Source organism: Ambystoma mexicanum, chromosome 7q, assembly GCF_040938575.1.
Source record: "Ambystoma mexicanum isolate Mex_15411 chromosome 7q, UKY_AmexF1_1, whole genome shotgun sequence".
NCBI classification, from domain to species: Eukaryota; Metazoa; Chordata; class Amphibia; order Caudata; family Ambystomatidae; genus Ambystoma; species Ambystoma mexicanum.
In genome coordinates, this window is record NC_090941.1 from 1124888305 (window position 1) to 1124905592 (window position 17288).

At 46.4% G+C, this 17288-nt stretch overlaps 1 protein-coding gene across 1 annotated transcript in view; it reads left to right on the top strand.

Moving 5' to 3' along the window:
- Nucleotides 1-17288, top strand: part of LOC138528215 (extracellular calcium-sensing receptor-like) — a 130173-nt gene that overhangs the window by 38578 nt on the left and 74307 nt on the right. The window contains exon 3 of the mRNA XM_069639671.1: nt 8407-9243. Within this exon, the coding sequence (XP_069495772.1) occupies nt 8407-9243 (837 nt within the window). The remainder of the gene's footprint in view (nt 1-8406; nt 9244-17288) is intronic.

Genomic DNA, 17288 nt, shown 5'->3' on the forward strand with positions numbered 1-17288 from the left:
GAATCTGTGTCTTCAGAGTAATTGCCAGAGAGAGGGAGGAAGATTTGAATGTCATCCGCGTAATTGGCATATGATATACCAATAGAGTCCAAGAGGTCAAATAGGGGATATGTAAATATGTTCTAAAGGGTGGGGCAGACGCATGAGCCTTGGGGCACACCACAAGATATGGGTGCGAAGGGGCACTGGAAATGTCAGCAAATACTCTGATGGTTCTTTCCGCCAGGAAAGAGGCAATCCATGCCGCAGCTTTGGGCGAAAAGTTAGCTGCCAGGGTTAGGTGCTGGCAGAGGATCTTGTGGTTGACCAGATCAAATGCAGATGAGAGGTCTACGAGTAGAAGGAAGGCTGGCTTACCCTCATCTATGATGATTTCAAACTGGCTTTTCAGGTCTAGCAGGGCCTATTCTGTTCCATGATGCAATCCCACAATGTAGGTGGCTTGCAAGTAGTGCTGGATTTGCAGGTGTGCAACTCTGTCTAGGATTTTCAGCAGGAAGGGTACAGTTGTGATGTATCTGTGTTAGTCAGAATCCTGTGCAGTGCCCTTAGGGACCACTACACACAATTAAGACTACAAGTGGTAGTACATGTTCACCTTTGGTACAAGCCTGTACTACACTGTTAAAGTGGTAGCAGTAGTGGAGCAGCCAGACTTACCTCAAGAGTAAATGAGCAGTAGTAGAGATTTAGGTAAAAAATATAAGTACATTTATTTTTAAACCATCGGTTATAAAACACTTCACTTCTAAAAATTCGAAACCACACGTAAAATACACTACACACAACCAATTCCACTTGTACCAGTAAATTCAAGGTAAGTACATTAGGATTTGACAGACCGGTGTTGCGATACTAACGCGTACCCACGGAGAGAAATGCTCACGAAGTTAAAACACACTTTGTGCTTAAGAATTTAAAACATGGGAAAAGTGAATAAAAATCAAAGGCAATACTTTCCCAAGGGAAGGAGGCTCAAGGACTGGTTCAAAGATACAGATTAAAGTCAATAGGAATGCGCCAGTGTCAATGGAGCAGATGCTCAGTTGCAAAGGATCACACGTTTGAACAGTTCGAGATTCGAGATACCAATAGTTTGTACAAGATTGTCAATTGGAAGGAAACGTTATAAGAGAGAGGGAAGAAAGAACAAATCTTCGTGGAGGAAAAGGGTTCACCCCGATTCTGGCTGGTCAGGCGGAAAGACCGACCCAATGTGCACAGTACCTTATTCCGTTGGTGAAAAGCTGGTGCCACGGCAGTTGCTCCTGGTAGTTCCTGCAGACTCACGCTCCTGTGGCTTCAGTCATGGGGACAAGAAGGTGGATGTCTGGAGCGATTTGCACTACCCAGGGAGGAGGCCAGCAGCAGCAAAAAGAACAACGATGAATAAAAGGTGCGCTCCTTTAAATCAGGAGAGGGCTCTTCTGATGGCTATCCAGGCCACTACAGTACAGCAGTGATTTTGAACCAGGAGAGGATTCTCTGACTGAAGAAAAGACGAGCTGGTTGATCCCACCAGGCTCAAGGGAAGAAGACTCGGGACTGGATCTTCTCTTGTTGTTGAAGGGTAGATAGCTCAGGACTGCAGCAGGGCTTCACCGGGACTCGGGGTTGCAGCAGCCATCTTCTTCTCCGCTTCTCTTTGGTTCTTTGCAGTTCCAGTGGCGACTCTGCCTTCTAGCCCAAGAGTCCTGCCTTTTATGCCAAAATCCCCCATTTACACAGCCTGGCTGTCAATCACTGAGCAGGGGGTTGTCCAGCACGGACAACCACCTTAGCCAATAAATACAAAGTGTGACTCGGGTTTCCAACGAGACCCTGTGCAGGGGGTGACTACACCCCTCCCTCACATTCAGCCCACCTAGACACCCAGATGCCAAAGGAGGGCTTCTGGTCAGAAGCCCGCCAAAGGTCGGCGAACAAAGAAGGCAAACCTGGTTTGCCACGCAAAGAAAGACCCAAGAAGGATGTTAACAAAAAGAAATGGCAACTAAACCCAAATGGAGCCGAAATAAAAAGTATTTGGGCTCACGGGTTTAAAATTCGAGGCTACTAAAATAGCCTAAAACAATACCACGCGTTGTAATATAATCGCGGTAGGAAAATTAGGGTAGATATCACTGCCACCAGCCAAGTCTTAATGTTAAGGGAGCAAAACAATGCTCCAAGAGGTACAGATAAAAATTGCTAAGGATTAACCCTTTCCAATACTCCATGTAAGATGGGGGGTACTGGATCTGTGATTAAATGACTATGTAAAGTAAATGGCAACTTTACCCTTTTCTGGGGAACAGTAGTCAGCCCCAGAAATGGAGTCGGTGGGAAGTCTAGAAGATGCCCAGAAAAATATACAATGCCACAGTAAGAAACAGCTAGACTGGCAGCACCCAAATTCCAGTCTAGCCAGGTAATTACACTCAGCAGGACTGCTCTATCAGAGATGCACAGTTAAAAAAAAATCAAGCCAAACCTAGAAATTAATAGACTGGTTGCACAAAAATGCCTCTCTAGCCACTAACACCACATATTATGCTCACTTAGCCTGGAAATGGATGACCATTATGTTGTATCGCACAATCCCCGTCCCAACCCATCCCCCCACACATCCCCTCTCCCTCCCACCTCCTGGACCAACTTCCAAAATCAGCTTCGCAGCCCAGAATTACCTCCCCATCCCTTTTCCTTGTACAAGTACTTACGTATGACACTCCTTGCTTCATAGGTACGTACTAGGAGGAGGAAGAGTGGGACTAGGAGTAATGAAGAAAACAGGTAACTAAGACAGGCATTACCTCCATGTTCCTCTACCTCATCCCAGCACTTGTGTATGAGTCAAAGTGCCTCACACACAAGCACTGGAACGGGGAAGAATATGGCTATGAGTAATGGCGATTACCAATACGTAACCAAGGGATTATACACAAGTAGAGATGCAAGACCATTGAACTGGCTGGGTTACAGCCCTCCCCAAAGCTCCCCACCCCCATTTAAATGCTGGACTATGTTGACTCGACATGGCTGACCTACAGAGCTGTTGCCGGACAGAACAGGGCACAGCACCTGGGTTTCGCTGTTAACAAAGGCCCAGCAATTACTAATGTAAAGCATTTCACTGTAAGTAACTGCATTCAAATGTGCAATTCTTTAGGCAATTGAAATCTTGATATGGGTTTAGTAAATGCACGCCAGGGAAGTGATTGGAAGGGTACAGAGGGGACAGGAGACTGCTTATTCTGCCAGCAGTCCATATGTGGGTGCTTTCAGACTTAAAGGAGAGAGTTAACTGCTTGTAACATTGAAGTCTCATTAGAATGCATAAAGATGTTAGATGCCCCACCCAAATCAGTTTGCCCCTACCACACCGCATGTGAAGTTAGCATCTCATGCAACATTTTAAGAGTTAGCCTCCCCCTGGAATTTAGGTTTTGTTGTACCCCTGAACACAAGCCCACACACCATTCGCCATACACATATATGCACACCCAGCCACCCATGCATTTAAATGCGTACCCGTTAACTATACAGGCACACCCAGGCCACCACCCATACATTTAGGTGTGCACTCTTTCACCATACAGGCACACCCAGGCAGCCACCCATACATTTAAGTGTGCACCCTTACAGAATACTGGCACACACACCCAGGCAGCTACCTATGCATTTAACTGTGCACCCTTTCACCATCAACTCACACAGGCAGCCACCTATACATTTAAGTGTGCCCACTTTCACCATACACTCACACAGGCAGCCACCTATACATTTAAGTGTGAACCCTTTCACCATACAGGCACACCCAGGCAGACATACATTTAAGTCTGCACCATTTCCAGATACAATTGACATGCACACCCAGCCACCCGTACATTTAAGTGTGCATCCTTTCACCATACACTCACACAGGCAGCCACTTATACATTTAAGTTTGCACCCTTTCACCATACACTTACACACAGATTCGTTATGGGGTAAGGAGGGAGACTTATTACTTAAAAAAATAAATGGTTTCTTTTTGAAGTCACTCCGACTTCATGAATACATTATTTCCATTAAGAACCGTACCATAATGGAAATCATTTCTTCATGAAGGCAGAGTGACTTCAAAAAGAAACTATTTATTTTTGAAGTCAGAGAGCTCCCCCACCCCATGACATGGAGGCCTCCAGTCTAGAGGGTTCCATGTCATGGGGTGCGGGTCACCACCCTTCCATAGCTGTCAACAGGTCTAAGACATACCTGTACTACAGGGTCATCAATCTCACCACCCTACGCACCTCTCCTATAGAATGTAACCTCTCTCTGTTGCATTAGCTAGGAACAACAGCTCCCAGCGTGGAATTTGGGGCCATTTCACATTCACAGCTGTCTGAAAACTTGTTGCTAAAAGAGATGCAAAAATCATACAGTTTGTCCACAGTAAGGGCAATGTCTGAGTGGGGAACAAAAAGGGCTGGTGTGTGCAAGGCAATGAGGGAGCATGAGATGGCCCAACGCGGTGGCAACTGTAGCTAGGCATCGGGCCCACATGCCCAATAGAAAGCCACAATGTTAGAGCTCCCGTCTCGCATACAGGGCAGCTCCATCATTTTGGTGCAGTCATCGTTCTCTCCTGTTCTAATGGTACCTTGTGATCTGAAACACAAAGAATGACGTGTGAGTGGTTCTATTGTCTCTGGGTTTTTTTGTCAGTGATCCAAGTGAGGGCATGCACATTTCCCTCCCCTGCCTCCAAACAGTATATGTAAATGCAGGCCGCTACTACATAGCCAAACCCTGCCAACACCTCTGCACTGCAGCTTACAATCCCCTCCACCCATTCATCTCTGAAGGAGACCGCCCCACTGCATGCATTTGCATCCTTGCCCTACACCAAGGTATGAGATGCTCCGACGTGTACAGGCATGCACGTGTGTAGTGCATTGTTGTCCCTGCCTCTCTTAGTGCAGCACTATGTCCCATGTGTTGTTGCAATGTATTATCTCTCCCTCCTCCACCCACTGCACAGTTGCTGTCCATCCCAGAAGAATACCTTTAACTTCACACAGCGTCATATGTTATGTTATGTTCTGTTAATGGGCATTTGTATAGCGCCTCTCACCTTTAGAAACACTTATGTACAGGTTCGATATAAATGACTTATCATATCATATCGTACATTGGTATGGTCTCAACGCGCTGCAGGTTGAACGCACTCAGGGACCGCAGTCCAGGTCAGCGTAAATGGTCAGAGAAATAAATAGTGCGTGTGTGCACTGGGTGTGTGTGCAGCTATGAAGTAAACACTATGCCTTTTGCACCTTCACCTCTCTTGGAATAAATGTTCTTGGTGCTCCCATCACATGTGGGATGAGGAAGCACACATAACATGTTTCATTGACTCTCTCTCTATTGTCAGAGTTGGTGTGAGCCCCCCCCCATGCACAAAAACAGATCAGAGCGTGAAACATCCCTCTTAGTCCTTGCCACGTGGATAGTTGTGGGGTGCATAATAATCCCCCCCCTATTATATATAAACCCCATTCTAGTCAAAGAAAGAAAGAGAAGAGAAAGAAGAGAGAGAAAAGAAAAGAACACACCACATATTTCAACACGTCTTCCCCTTTGTGCTGCGACCATCCAAGAAGATACTCTGAGCTCTGGGGGCTGCACAAGGAAGACCAAAAGGAAATACTCAAGTGACAGGCACTCCCCTTTTGTCAGCCCCCTTCTTCTCCTGCCGGGGGCTGCTGCTTTTTTCTCTTCCGGCATCTGTCAAGTGTATCCATTGGCGGCGGCCCTCTACTTTCATCACTGTCGGAGTCACGTAAGTGACGGGCCCTCTACTTTGATCACGTAGGTGACAATGTAGGGCCGCAGGAAGCGTGGCTCTTTCCACTTTTTCCCTGTGCAGTTCCATATCAACACCTTTTCTCCCAGGTACAGTTGCAGCGCGTGGCAAGTAAGTCATGTTCTTCTTGCTCTGGCGACACCTCAGTGAATGGTGGTGCCGGCCGGACACGTTGGGGCCCAGTTTGTAATTATATAAATTTGAGAGATAGGGTAAGCTCTCCAAGGTATGCCCTAAACTTCTCGCCAAAAATGTCAGCAGACCTATGAGCCTCAGAGACAGAGCGAGCAGTGCATGCAGTGTTAACATCTGCCTGCCAGTCACAGTCTCATGAGGCGTGACCCCCTCTCAATCCCACTCCCACTGTGCAATACATGTTGCCAACCTTCCCTGCAATGAATAGCCTTCTAGAAAACACGTGACTGAGCACCGCTCCTGGACCTTCATTTCTGCTACTCTCTCCATATTATTCAGTGAATTTCACATTGGCGTTGCTGGGAACTAACCCTACCCTCCAATGCAGCCTTCACAAACATTATGTATTCTTCCGCTATCTGATGAGGCAGCATTTGCTGTCTGTGACTGAGCCTTTGTCCCTTGAGAACCTCTTCCCTTGCAATAATAAGCTGGCAACTATCTCATACCCCCCCCCCCCCACCTGCCCTTGAGTGCTCAGCCTGCTTGCATGACAGGACGAAATTCAATCAAGTTCTCCCAACCAACAACTGTGGCCCAATACACTGTAATAGCAGCTCCATACCTCTCAGTGAGGCTACTCGAAACGGTGAAGATCTTGTTCATAATACCTAATATCCCTACAGTCACAAGACACAATAATGCAGTGCCATGTGCTCCACACTAGCTGTTCTAAAAAATATGAAAAACATAAAGTGAACATGTTTGCCATGAAAGAAAATATAATGCAATGGCATGTGTGTGTGTGTGCTGTGTCAGATGATGCATACAACATTTAGCAGTGTTTAAAAGGTGTTCAGGTAGGGTTCCTAGAAACACTTGCATCAGTATCCAACTGCAAAAGAAAGAAAGGTCAGGCAGAGAGCGTAAGAAGGATAAGAAAGGGTTGGAGTTAAGTAAAATGATGCTAATAATGGCACAACAATATTGGCAGGGACTAGCAGGTGGTTCTTACAAAAGTCAGGTCTCTATCAGATGAACAAATGCAACAGAAAAACAGGCTGGAAGGCAGCTGAAGAAGGGGAAGCAAAGGGACAGGGATAAGAAGAGCACTAACTAAACAGGCACCATAAAGAGGCTGGAAAGCAGCTGAAGAAGGGGAAGCAAAGGGACAGGGATAAGAAGAGCACTAACTAAACAGGCACCATAAACAGGCTGGAAGGCAGCTGAAGAAGGGGAAGCAAAGCGACAGGGATAAAAGAGAGCTAACTAAACAGGCACCATAAAGAGGCTGGAAGGCAGCTTAAGAAGGGGAAGCAAAGGGACAGGGATAAGAAGAGCACTAACTAAACAGGCACCATAAACAGGATGGAAGGCAGCTGAAGAAGGGGAAGCAAAGGGACAGGGATAAAAAGAGCGCTAACTAAACAGGCACCATAAAGAGGCTGGAAGGCAGCTAAAAAAGGGGAAGCAAAGGGACAGGGATAAGAAGAGCGCTAACTAAACAGGCACCATAAACAGGCTGGAAGGCAGCTGAAGAAGGGGAAGCAAAGGGACAGGGATAAAAAGAGCGCTAACTAAACATGCACCATAAACAGGCTGGAAGGCAGCTGAAGAAGGGGAATCAAATGGACAGGGATAAGAAGAGCACTGACTAAACAGGCACCATAAACAGGCTGGAAGGCAGCTGAAGAAGGGGAAGCAAAGGGACAGGGATAAAAAGAGCACTAACTGAACAGGTACCATAAACAGGCTGGAAGGCAACTGAAGAAGGGAAAGCAAAGGGACAGGGATAAGAAGAGCACTAACTAAACAGGTACCATAAAAAGGCAGGAAGGCAGCTGAAGAAGGGGAAGCAAAGGGACAGGGATAAGAAGAGCACTAACTAAACAGGTACCATAAACAGGCAGGAAGGCAGCTGAAGAAGGGGAAGCAAAGGGACAGGGATAAGAAGAGCACTAACTAAACATGCACCATAAACAGGCTGGAAGGCAGCTGAAGAAGGGGAAGCAAAGGGACAGGGATTAGAAGACCACTAACTAAACAGGCACCAGAGGATAAGTATTGATTAGCCGGTGGGAGAGGAGGCGGGGGCTCAAGTGATCTGGATCTACTTGCACCAGCTGACCAAGTGATGCATCTTGGGATGAGAGCTGATGGTATATTCTTCAGACAAGTTTCACTTTTATGGTTTCTTCAATGAGCACCGAGGCCTGTGGAGTCAGTGAGTCAGTGACCTGAAGAAACACCTGTGCTGATTGCTGACAGGCAACATTATTTGCTGATTTCTTTTTTTTTTCTTTCGATGAAACATTATATTCACAATCTATGTATTTTTCATTGATCATCACGTTGAGCAACATTTGTTACCATTACATGTTTGTATTGATTTCCCAAAATTGTCTGCATACAGTAATCGTTTCATATCTATTTCAATACAGATAAGCTATGGGTCCGTGCTGTCCTCATTAAGTGACAAGCTTCAGTTCCCATCTTTCCTGCGCACCGTTCCTAGCAGCGCCTTCCAGAACATGGCTCTGGCACGGTTAATGGAACACTTCCACTGGACTTGGATTGGGATGATCATCTCGGATGATGACCTGGGATTACAGGGAGGACAAGACATGAAAAGGCTGATTGAGAAACATGGTGGCTGTGTGGCTTTCACAGAAAAAGTCCACCTGAGCTATTCTAGAGAGAATATCCTCCGTGTTGTTCACGTTGCCCAGAGCCATGCTGTGAAAGTGATCATCGTTCACAGCCCAGAGGTCCATGTCAAGACGCTCATGGATGTCTTCTCTGAACAGAATGTGACCGAATTAGTGTTTGTGTTCTCTGCATCATTTACACTAACCTTTGGCCTCTTCAACAGAGTGACCTGGAAGTTGTTCAATGGATCACTCGGGCTCTCCCCGCATGCCACAAAGATGCCAGACTTTGAAGAGTTTCTTGCTCATCTCAATCCATCAAGAGATCCTAATGATACATTCATTAAACTCTTCTGGGAGAAAGTATTTAAATGCAAATGGTCTAAATCTGAGGACACTGACACAATGACACCAATGGAGAATATGGGAAGGTTTTGCTCAGAAAACCAAACTTTAGACAAAAAGGACTTCCATTTATTTGAATTGTATGATCTGAGTTACACGTACCACACATACCTCGCAGTGTATGTCTTGGCCCATTCATTGGATAACCTGATGTCATGCAAAGCAGGACAAGGACCATTTATGAAAGGGACCTGTGCTGATGTCAATAACCTTCAACCCTGGCAGGTAAACTATTGGTACCCCTTCTATCCTAGGCACATGACATGCACCTCGTTGATTCTATTGAACAATGGCTAGGGAATATTAGAAGGTACATTTAGCATCCCAGATTTGCTTCTGCTGCCTTATAGCTTATTCACTAAGCCTACAACTCGAGCAGCTCTGGAGCTGTCTAGATCATCTGTGAGACACCAAAGTGCAAATTAAAAACACAAAGATGTGCTCATGGGCGTCTCAGTGATTCTCCAGACAGCTGTGGATTGCATCAATTAACATTAGAAATGCCAGGCATGGGAACAAGGACTGTCTGCAAGCTTTCATTTTAGAAGATTTAGAAATTGCAGGACTAATCTCAGAAGCACCAAATAAGCGATTCATTAAATTTGCATTCTTGTTGTGAACAAAAATACATTATTTTCCTAACGGGTGTTGGTATTGAGTTTAAGGGGAATGTATTGGTATCGCCAGTCCAAGTCCTGGAAGATCTGCAAGATATGCAGTGTGTCCTGCATGTTCTTGGGGATCAAAGAGCTATCTCTATGGATGATGGGGTTCATGTACTGGGCTATGGTTTCTCTGACCCATCACCATTGCACTTACAATTGGCTTGACTTCTGGAATTAGGTTCTTCTGCTTATGCCCTTTAGGCAAGAAGTATATAGTAGGGATACAGGGGTGGTCGACCACCAAGAAGTGGGATTCTTCCTCACTAAGGAAACCCAATCCATGCCACTTATCAATGATGGTGTTGGCCCCGCTGCTGATAGTCTTGATAGGATTGGCTAGCAGTGGTTTATAGCATTCAGTTCAGCACAAATGGTCATGTGCAATCTTGATGTCATCTAATTTGTCCATGAAAACTATATTCCCACACTTGTCATCTTCCTTGATTATGATGTGCACCTCATTCTTGAGTATCCCAAGTGCTTATCTTTCCATGTTATTTAGGTTCTGATGTATTGATGTTCTTATACTCTTCATGGCATCCTCAATTCTCTGAAGATCCATTGTGACAGATTTTTGCAATATATTGTTTATGTTATCTCCTTGTACATTAGGGGTGAATTGTGACTTCTTTCTCATTTACTTGGTGGCTATCAGTTGCCCCTCAATTAATTTGTAGGTGATGTAATAATTCTTGTTTAGAGTTAGTCCTGGTCTCCTCGTTCCCATCTAGGTTGGCACATAGTTGAGTGTGATGTAGCTCTTGAATCGTAGTTTCATTCAGCGTGGCTTATTCTTGGTTCGTCTCCTCCAAGGCATTCGTTTGTTTGTTTCCAGGTGCATTTGAATAAATCATTGTGCGCATCTGTATAGTTCATATTGCTCATGATGGCAAAAGAGAGCTCATTATTGAGCATCTTCTCCTCGACATCTGTTTGCACATACTTGGATAGGTTAAGTACTAAGCTAGTGGTCTTAAGTCTAGTTGTTATTTCTGGAATCTTGACCTGTGTTTCTTGGCTCGCCTTCTAAGCTGGGCTTTGGGCATGACCCCCTCTTTCCATTGACCTCCCTCTCTGAATTGGCGTATTTGTGTCTATGGGATCCTGAAAATAAACATTCTTCAGGGTATGTGTTGGAATTTTCCGGGTTGCCCTTTTTTAAATCTGTTCTAAAAAAGAAATTCCTGGTAGTGGTACTTCAGTTGCTGTTATGTTTTTACTGATTCATTATTTTAAGATGGTAGTTGTTTCAGGTTTGCTGTCAAATCCAAATTAGAAGAGGCATTGAGTGTACTTTCTTGGGAGGTGTTTTTATTTATACCTTCGAATTTGGGTTGGAAAGTGAAAACCCTTTCATCCCTGTAGTCCTTCACATCTCTTGGAGATGTCATTGATTTGCTTAGTTTCACCACATCCTGGTGTTCCTTCAATGTCTCGGAGATGGTCTGGTAATGTTTATCTTTTGTAGTTTATGCAGCCGGATATTCTTCAATTTCCTTCTTCAAAATATCAACGTCTGTGACTTTTCTCTGCTGTTCTTTCTCAGCATGTTCTATGAGTAGGGCCAACATTACTCTAGAGCCTTTTACTAGATTGTCATCCCATTTCTGGGCCATATCTGCATCTTTAGGGTTTTCAAAGTTGGGAAATACTAGTATCTGTAGACCTCTTGGGATTTTATCTTGTTCTGTGTCCCGATTCAAAAAAGGTTTAAACAGAAGAGTTGGAACAGTAGAACCGTGGGACTGTCGCGCTTCCAGGTGAAATTGTTACGTGTCCTGCTGCGTGTGTATGTGGTCTACTAAGAACAGTGCCCCACTGTTCTTGGTTGAAAATTCAAGGTTTTTGTGTGACACCAGCCACAATCGCGTTAGACACTCCAGGATGTCAGGAGAGCGTGTCCCTATTGTTGGGCCTGTAGCATTGATTTTAATACTGAGATGGTAACTGTAGTGATACTCGTGGGAATATTAAAATGAGAGCTTAGGCCCACAGATTTACAGGCCTTGCAAATTCTTAAAAGTCTTACTAGACCTGCAGGGCTAGTGCCTTAGTTTACATACTCGACCTAAGAGAAATGCACTTGCCCCAAGGTTGAAAAAAGGTGCATATCACCACAAGCACACTTCATATTTGGTGCAATGCTGTCAAGCATGCACAGGGAAACTTGTAATTACCATTCACTTTAAACAAAGTGTGTTTGCAGTAAATGAAAAATATGTTTCTAACATCCCCATACTCACCAGCAAGGTCAAGTATCATGCAAATTGTACACCACCCTTTGCAAAAACTACTCACCAATAGTACTGGGCTAGTAGATTTTGTGAGCCTAGATTTTAGAGTTGATTTAAGTATGCTGCACCAGAGATATTGTCAAGCAATCAACATCCACACGACACAGAGAATACCAGAATACAATTGGTTTTAACTGCAGTGTGTAGACCATAAAAGCCTGCCCCATCTCTAAGGGTGTGATGCAGGTCGCAGTTGTTCTGGGCACCTTCAGAAGTCAGGAAAGAAACACATTTTCCTCTGTTTGAAGCCCAGTACAATTCCCCATACCCCACATTCTACTACCATATGTGCCCACCCCCAACCCCTCATCGCTGTAAACTGTGAGCAATGTGACACTGACGAATTATGTACAATTTTTCGCAAATCTAAAAAGCCATCCTCTAGCCTGTTTCATTTTTATTCTCTTTGTGTGTATATTATCCTTCCCTGTGAGCCGGCTGTTAAACGTCATCCCATATATTCAAAGTGCTTACAAAAAGAGAGGGTATGTTCCCGCAGAAGAACACTTGCTTCATGATCTCTACCAGGTGAAAATCACATGACATAGCACTTTTCTTTATTCACCTTGAGTCCCATATGGGTCATAACATTCACATAGCCATCTACCACAATCTTCACAGACTTAGGTGTTCTACCTAAAAGAGTGACACCATAACTCAGGATCAGCAACTGTCTCCCTTTGCACTGTGGCACCGCAACCAGTTGCTACAAACATATTGGAAGACAATTCACATACAAATTAAAAAGAAAAAGGGGAAGTACACAGCCCTGACAGACTCCCTTCCCCACTGCTATACTGTTGGTGACCTCACCATCATTTCCATTGCAAATATGTTCTCTGGTGTCAACGTAGAGAGCTTCTAGAATTCACAGCAGGGGGCAGGGGACACTCATCTTATCCAAAGATCTCCAAAGAATACCCCCAGCTATGTGAGCAAGGGCATAACTAAAATCCATTGAGGCCACATAGATAGGAGTCCCCAGGATGCTGACATATGTCAGTATATTAAAATAAAGGTTAACACACTGATTAATCATTCCCAGTCCAGGCCTGCATGCCAGCTGAATATCAGAACAAATATCCCAGTCCTCCATTCTCCTCATAATCACACCAGAACATAATAGGTAGTTCCATCCTGAAGAGTAATTGGGCGATAGGAGGAAGGGATTGATGTATTCCCCTTTTTAAAGATAGGGACAATAGTTCCCACTTTCCATCTCTCTGGAAGGGAGCCAGTAGACAGCATAGCATTAAAAGCCTGTGTGTGGAAGGGAGCCCAGAGCTGCATGCAAAAGGGAAAGAGATAATTCTGCACTCTGTTGGTCCTGCATGCCTTAAGGTTTTTCAGATGGCCATTCACTGACTCTACTGCCTTATTCGACCAAATTTACAGTTCATAACATTGCTGCCGCTTCTGCCAGCACTATATAAACTGTTGTAATGATCCACCCACTTTTGTGCCTTGATATGGACTTCCAGTGCCCCGATAGGGCACGCACATAAAGAGTGTTTGAATTATTAACAATGATCTTCCAAAAACACTTGCTATCAGTGTCACTGGCAGCCTTACACAAGGGTTTCCAGTGACATTTGGCAATTTCCTGCCTTCTAGCAGCTCACTTCTGTCTATATCCTGTGTGTCTTTCCTTGATTATAGCCAAATTCAGTATTTAGTCTTTAGTGCCCATAACAAGGCTCTCTTTTCCTTTTTGCACTCTGCTGAAGGCCATGACTGTGAATATTTGTGTACAGTTCTTCATTCTAAATATTTCCCTGCTTGATCAAATGGAAAATGCCCCAAAAATCTAATGCAGTACCCTGGAATTTAAACAGATCGTACCCCATCCTCACCCCAGCGTAATTGTGTAATCCGCTCGCACCAGCCAAGTCACGTGGAAAGGGCTGCGCGTTCCCCGCCCGCACACCAGCATAATCACGTAACGCGCACGCACCAGCCAAATCATGTGAGGAGGCCCGTGCTTACCATGTCCGCACCCCAGCAAAATCGCATACCCCACTCGCACCAGCCGAATCTCGTGGAAAGGGCCACGTGTACCCTGTCTGCACACTCACGTAATCCCGTACCCTGCTTGCACCAGCAAAATCATGCGGAAAGGGCCACGCGTAAACAGTCGCACCCCAAGGTAACCGCGTACCCCACTGCAACCGGCCAAATCAAGTGGGAAGGCCTGTGCGTACCCCATCCACACCCCAGCAAAATCACCATCCCCGGTCGCACCAGCCAAATCGCGTGGAAAGGGCCATGTGTACCTGTTAATAAATTCTTGATCTGCATTAACTTCATGTATTTGACCTGAGGCAGTATAAAAATTCCTACAGCATCTAGCCATGTGTCCCCTGACCCCACATTCATTACATACAATGTGTGTTGCAAAACATTCTTTGTCAGATGCTTTGTGAGATAGACTCCCACATCTGAAACACCTCCTAGTTGATGCACCTCTAGGATAACCAGAGTCCCTGCCACCCCTGAATGTAACATTCTCACTGGGCGACCCTCTGGTAGATGATCCTTGTCCCCATGCTCTGGTAGAGGGACCTTGGCGACCCTCAGGTCTCCTACCCATTTGCCAAGGGCGGCGCGAAGTTGCCGCACCTCTCTGCATCACTCTCGAAACCTTGTGTATGGCAGCTTCATTGTCATCTGTTTTGGGCTTATCTTGAGATGTATTATCCAACTGAAGCATTTGTATACATTTGTCTGTGTGTTCTATCATTTTCGCTATCTCAATTGCTCTATCAAGAGAAGGATTTCTTTCCTTCCATAACTCCTTCCTGATGTTATCGTTAGAACACTTAATCATGAGTTGATCCCTGACATGCTCATCTCGACAATGGTCAAATCTACATTTGATGGCTAAACCTCTGAGAGCAGTTACAAATTCCTCAATACTCTCTCCAGTTTTCTGAGCTCTCGTAGCAAATTTGTACCTTTCAAGAATTATATTCTCTTCAACACAGTAGTGTTTGTCTAATTTTGCTAATGTTTTCTCATATGGCCCCCCATCAGGAATGTCTGGAGGTTCTGGTAGTTTTTTGACCACTTTTTTTTTGCGGCGCCTAAACAGTGAAATAGGAGCGCCTCTTTGCGCTCATTGGAGAAGTTGGGTCCAAATGCTGCCAGTGCATATTTTTGAAATCCCTCCTTCCAGTCTATCCAACGCACTCTAGGCTCACCTGGTGTAGGAAGGAAGAAAACTGGGGCTGGGACATTAGCCATGCTGTGAATTAAAGAATGTCACCCCCAGACAACAAACCCTGCACAGCCACAATGTCACTCAACTGTACTTAATTTTACAAGGTGTGCACCCACCAGGTAGATTCCTGTGTGATCCACCGTTCCAGGTCTGGCGTCCAACTGCACAACCAGTTGCTGTGTGTCAAAGTGAGTAATCAAGGCAATGGCAATCCAAATTGTGAGTGACCTCAGGTGGGACCTCTGCTGGTGTTGTCAGCGCAGTCTCTCGTAGTTGCAAATCACAAACCACAAATCAACCTCCTCAGTATTCGTGCTCTGCTCCAGGATTCCTTCGTGGTTCACTTCACTCCCAGGCTCTGACTTCTTCCTCAGAATTCGTACTCCGCTCCAGGATACACCTTACTGGTTTACTCCGCTCCAGGAGAATGGCCGTGTTTCTCGCCTGCTATTACACATGTAGTGTGCCGCTCCGTCCGGTTGCATCCAAACTCTAATCAATATTGCTGCTGCTGGGGGCCTTTTCTCCTTGGCCCAGTCCTCGTCGCCAATGTTAATAAGTAAATGACCACACTTCACTGCAATCCTTGTCTTTAGTGAGGATTTATTTAGTTAGTTCATCCAAGAGAAAGGCCCCCAGCTGTGGGCTGTCCTCCTGCTCTCAATCCTCTCTCTGCTGCTCGAATCTGGAACCCTTGCTTAATCATAACAACAAAGATTCTTTGGTAACTAGGTTACATGGCAGCAGCTGAAATGATGTAAGTATAAACACAATGATGTAAGTCTAAACACCTCCTAACAGTACCCCATTCGCAACCCAGCGTAATCACGTAACATGCTCGCACCAGCCATATCGCATGGGAAGGGTGCGTGTATCCTGTCCGCACCCCAGCATAATCGCGTACCCCTTCCGCACCCCAGTGAAATCGCGTACCCCATTGCACAAGCACGTGGGAAGGCCTGCACGTACCACGCGATACACGCACAACTCCCCTGGAAGCAGACGCCTCCTCATGGGACAGCCAGACCCCAGCAGTGGTACATACGCCACAGGCAGCCCACACCACATAGGACCCCCACAATCACCTGTGAACATACCCCACAGGCAGACCACATTACATGGGACCCACACCATCAACTGTGAACATACCCCACAGGCAGCCCACACCACATGGCCCCCAACACCCATGACCATACCCTGCAGGCAGCCCACACCACATGGGACCCACACCATCACCTGTGAACATACCCAGCAGGCAGCCCACACCACATGCCCCCCATCACCTGTGAACATACCCCGCAGGCAGCCCACACCACATGTCCCCCAATCAACCGTGACCATACCCTGCAGGCAGCCCACACCACAAGGCCCCCCATCACCTGTGACCATACCCTGCAGGCAGCCCACACCACATTACCACCCATCACCCGTGACCATACCCTGCAGGCAGCCCACACCACATGGGACCCATACCATCACCTGTGAACATACCCCGCAAGCAGCCCACACCACATGGCCACCCCATCACCCGTGACCATATGCTGCAGGCAGCCCACACCACATGGTCCCCCATCACCCATGACCATACCATGCAGGCAGCCCACACCACATGGGACTCATACCATCACCTGTGAACATACCCCGCAGGCAGCCCACAACACATGGCCACCCCATCACCCATGATCATACCCCGCAGGCAGCCCCCGCCTCATGTCCCCACCCCCCACCTGTGATGGCAACCTGCAGGCAGGCCACGCCACATGTCAACATACCCCACCAGTGACGGCAACCTGCAGGCAGGCCCCGCCTCATGGCCCCACCCCCACCTGTGACGGCAACCTGCAGGAAGTCCCTGTCACATGTCCCCACCCCCCACCTGTGACGGCAACCTGCAGGCAGGCCCTGTCTCATGGCCCCACCCCCCACCTGTGACGGCAACCTACAGGCAGGCTCGCCACATGTCCCCAACCCCCACCTGTGACGGCAACCTGCAGGCAGGCCCCGCCACATGTCCCCACCCCCCACCTGTGACGGCAACCTGGAGGCAGGTCCCGCCACATGTCCCCACCCCCCACCTGTGACGGCAACCTG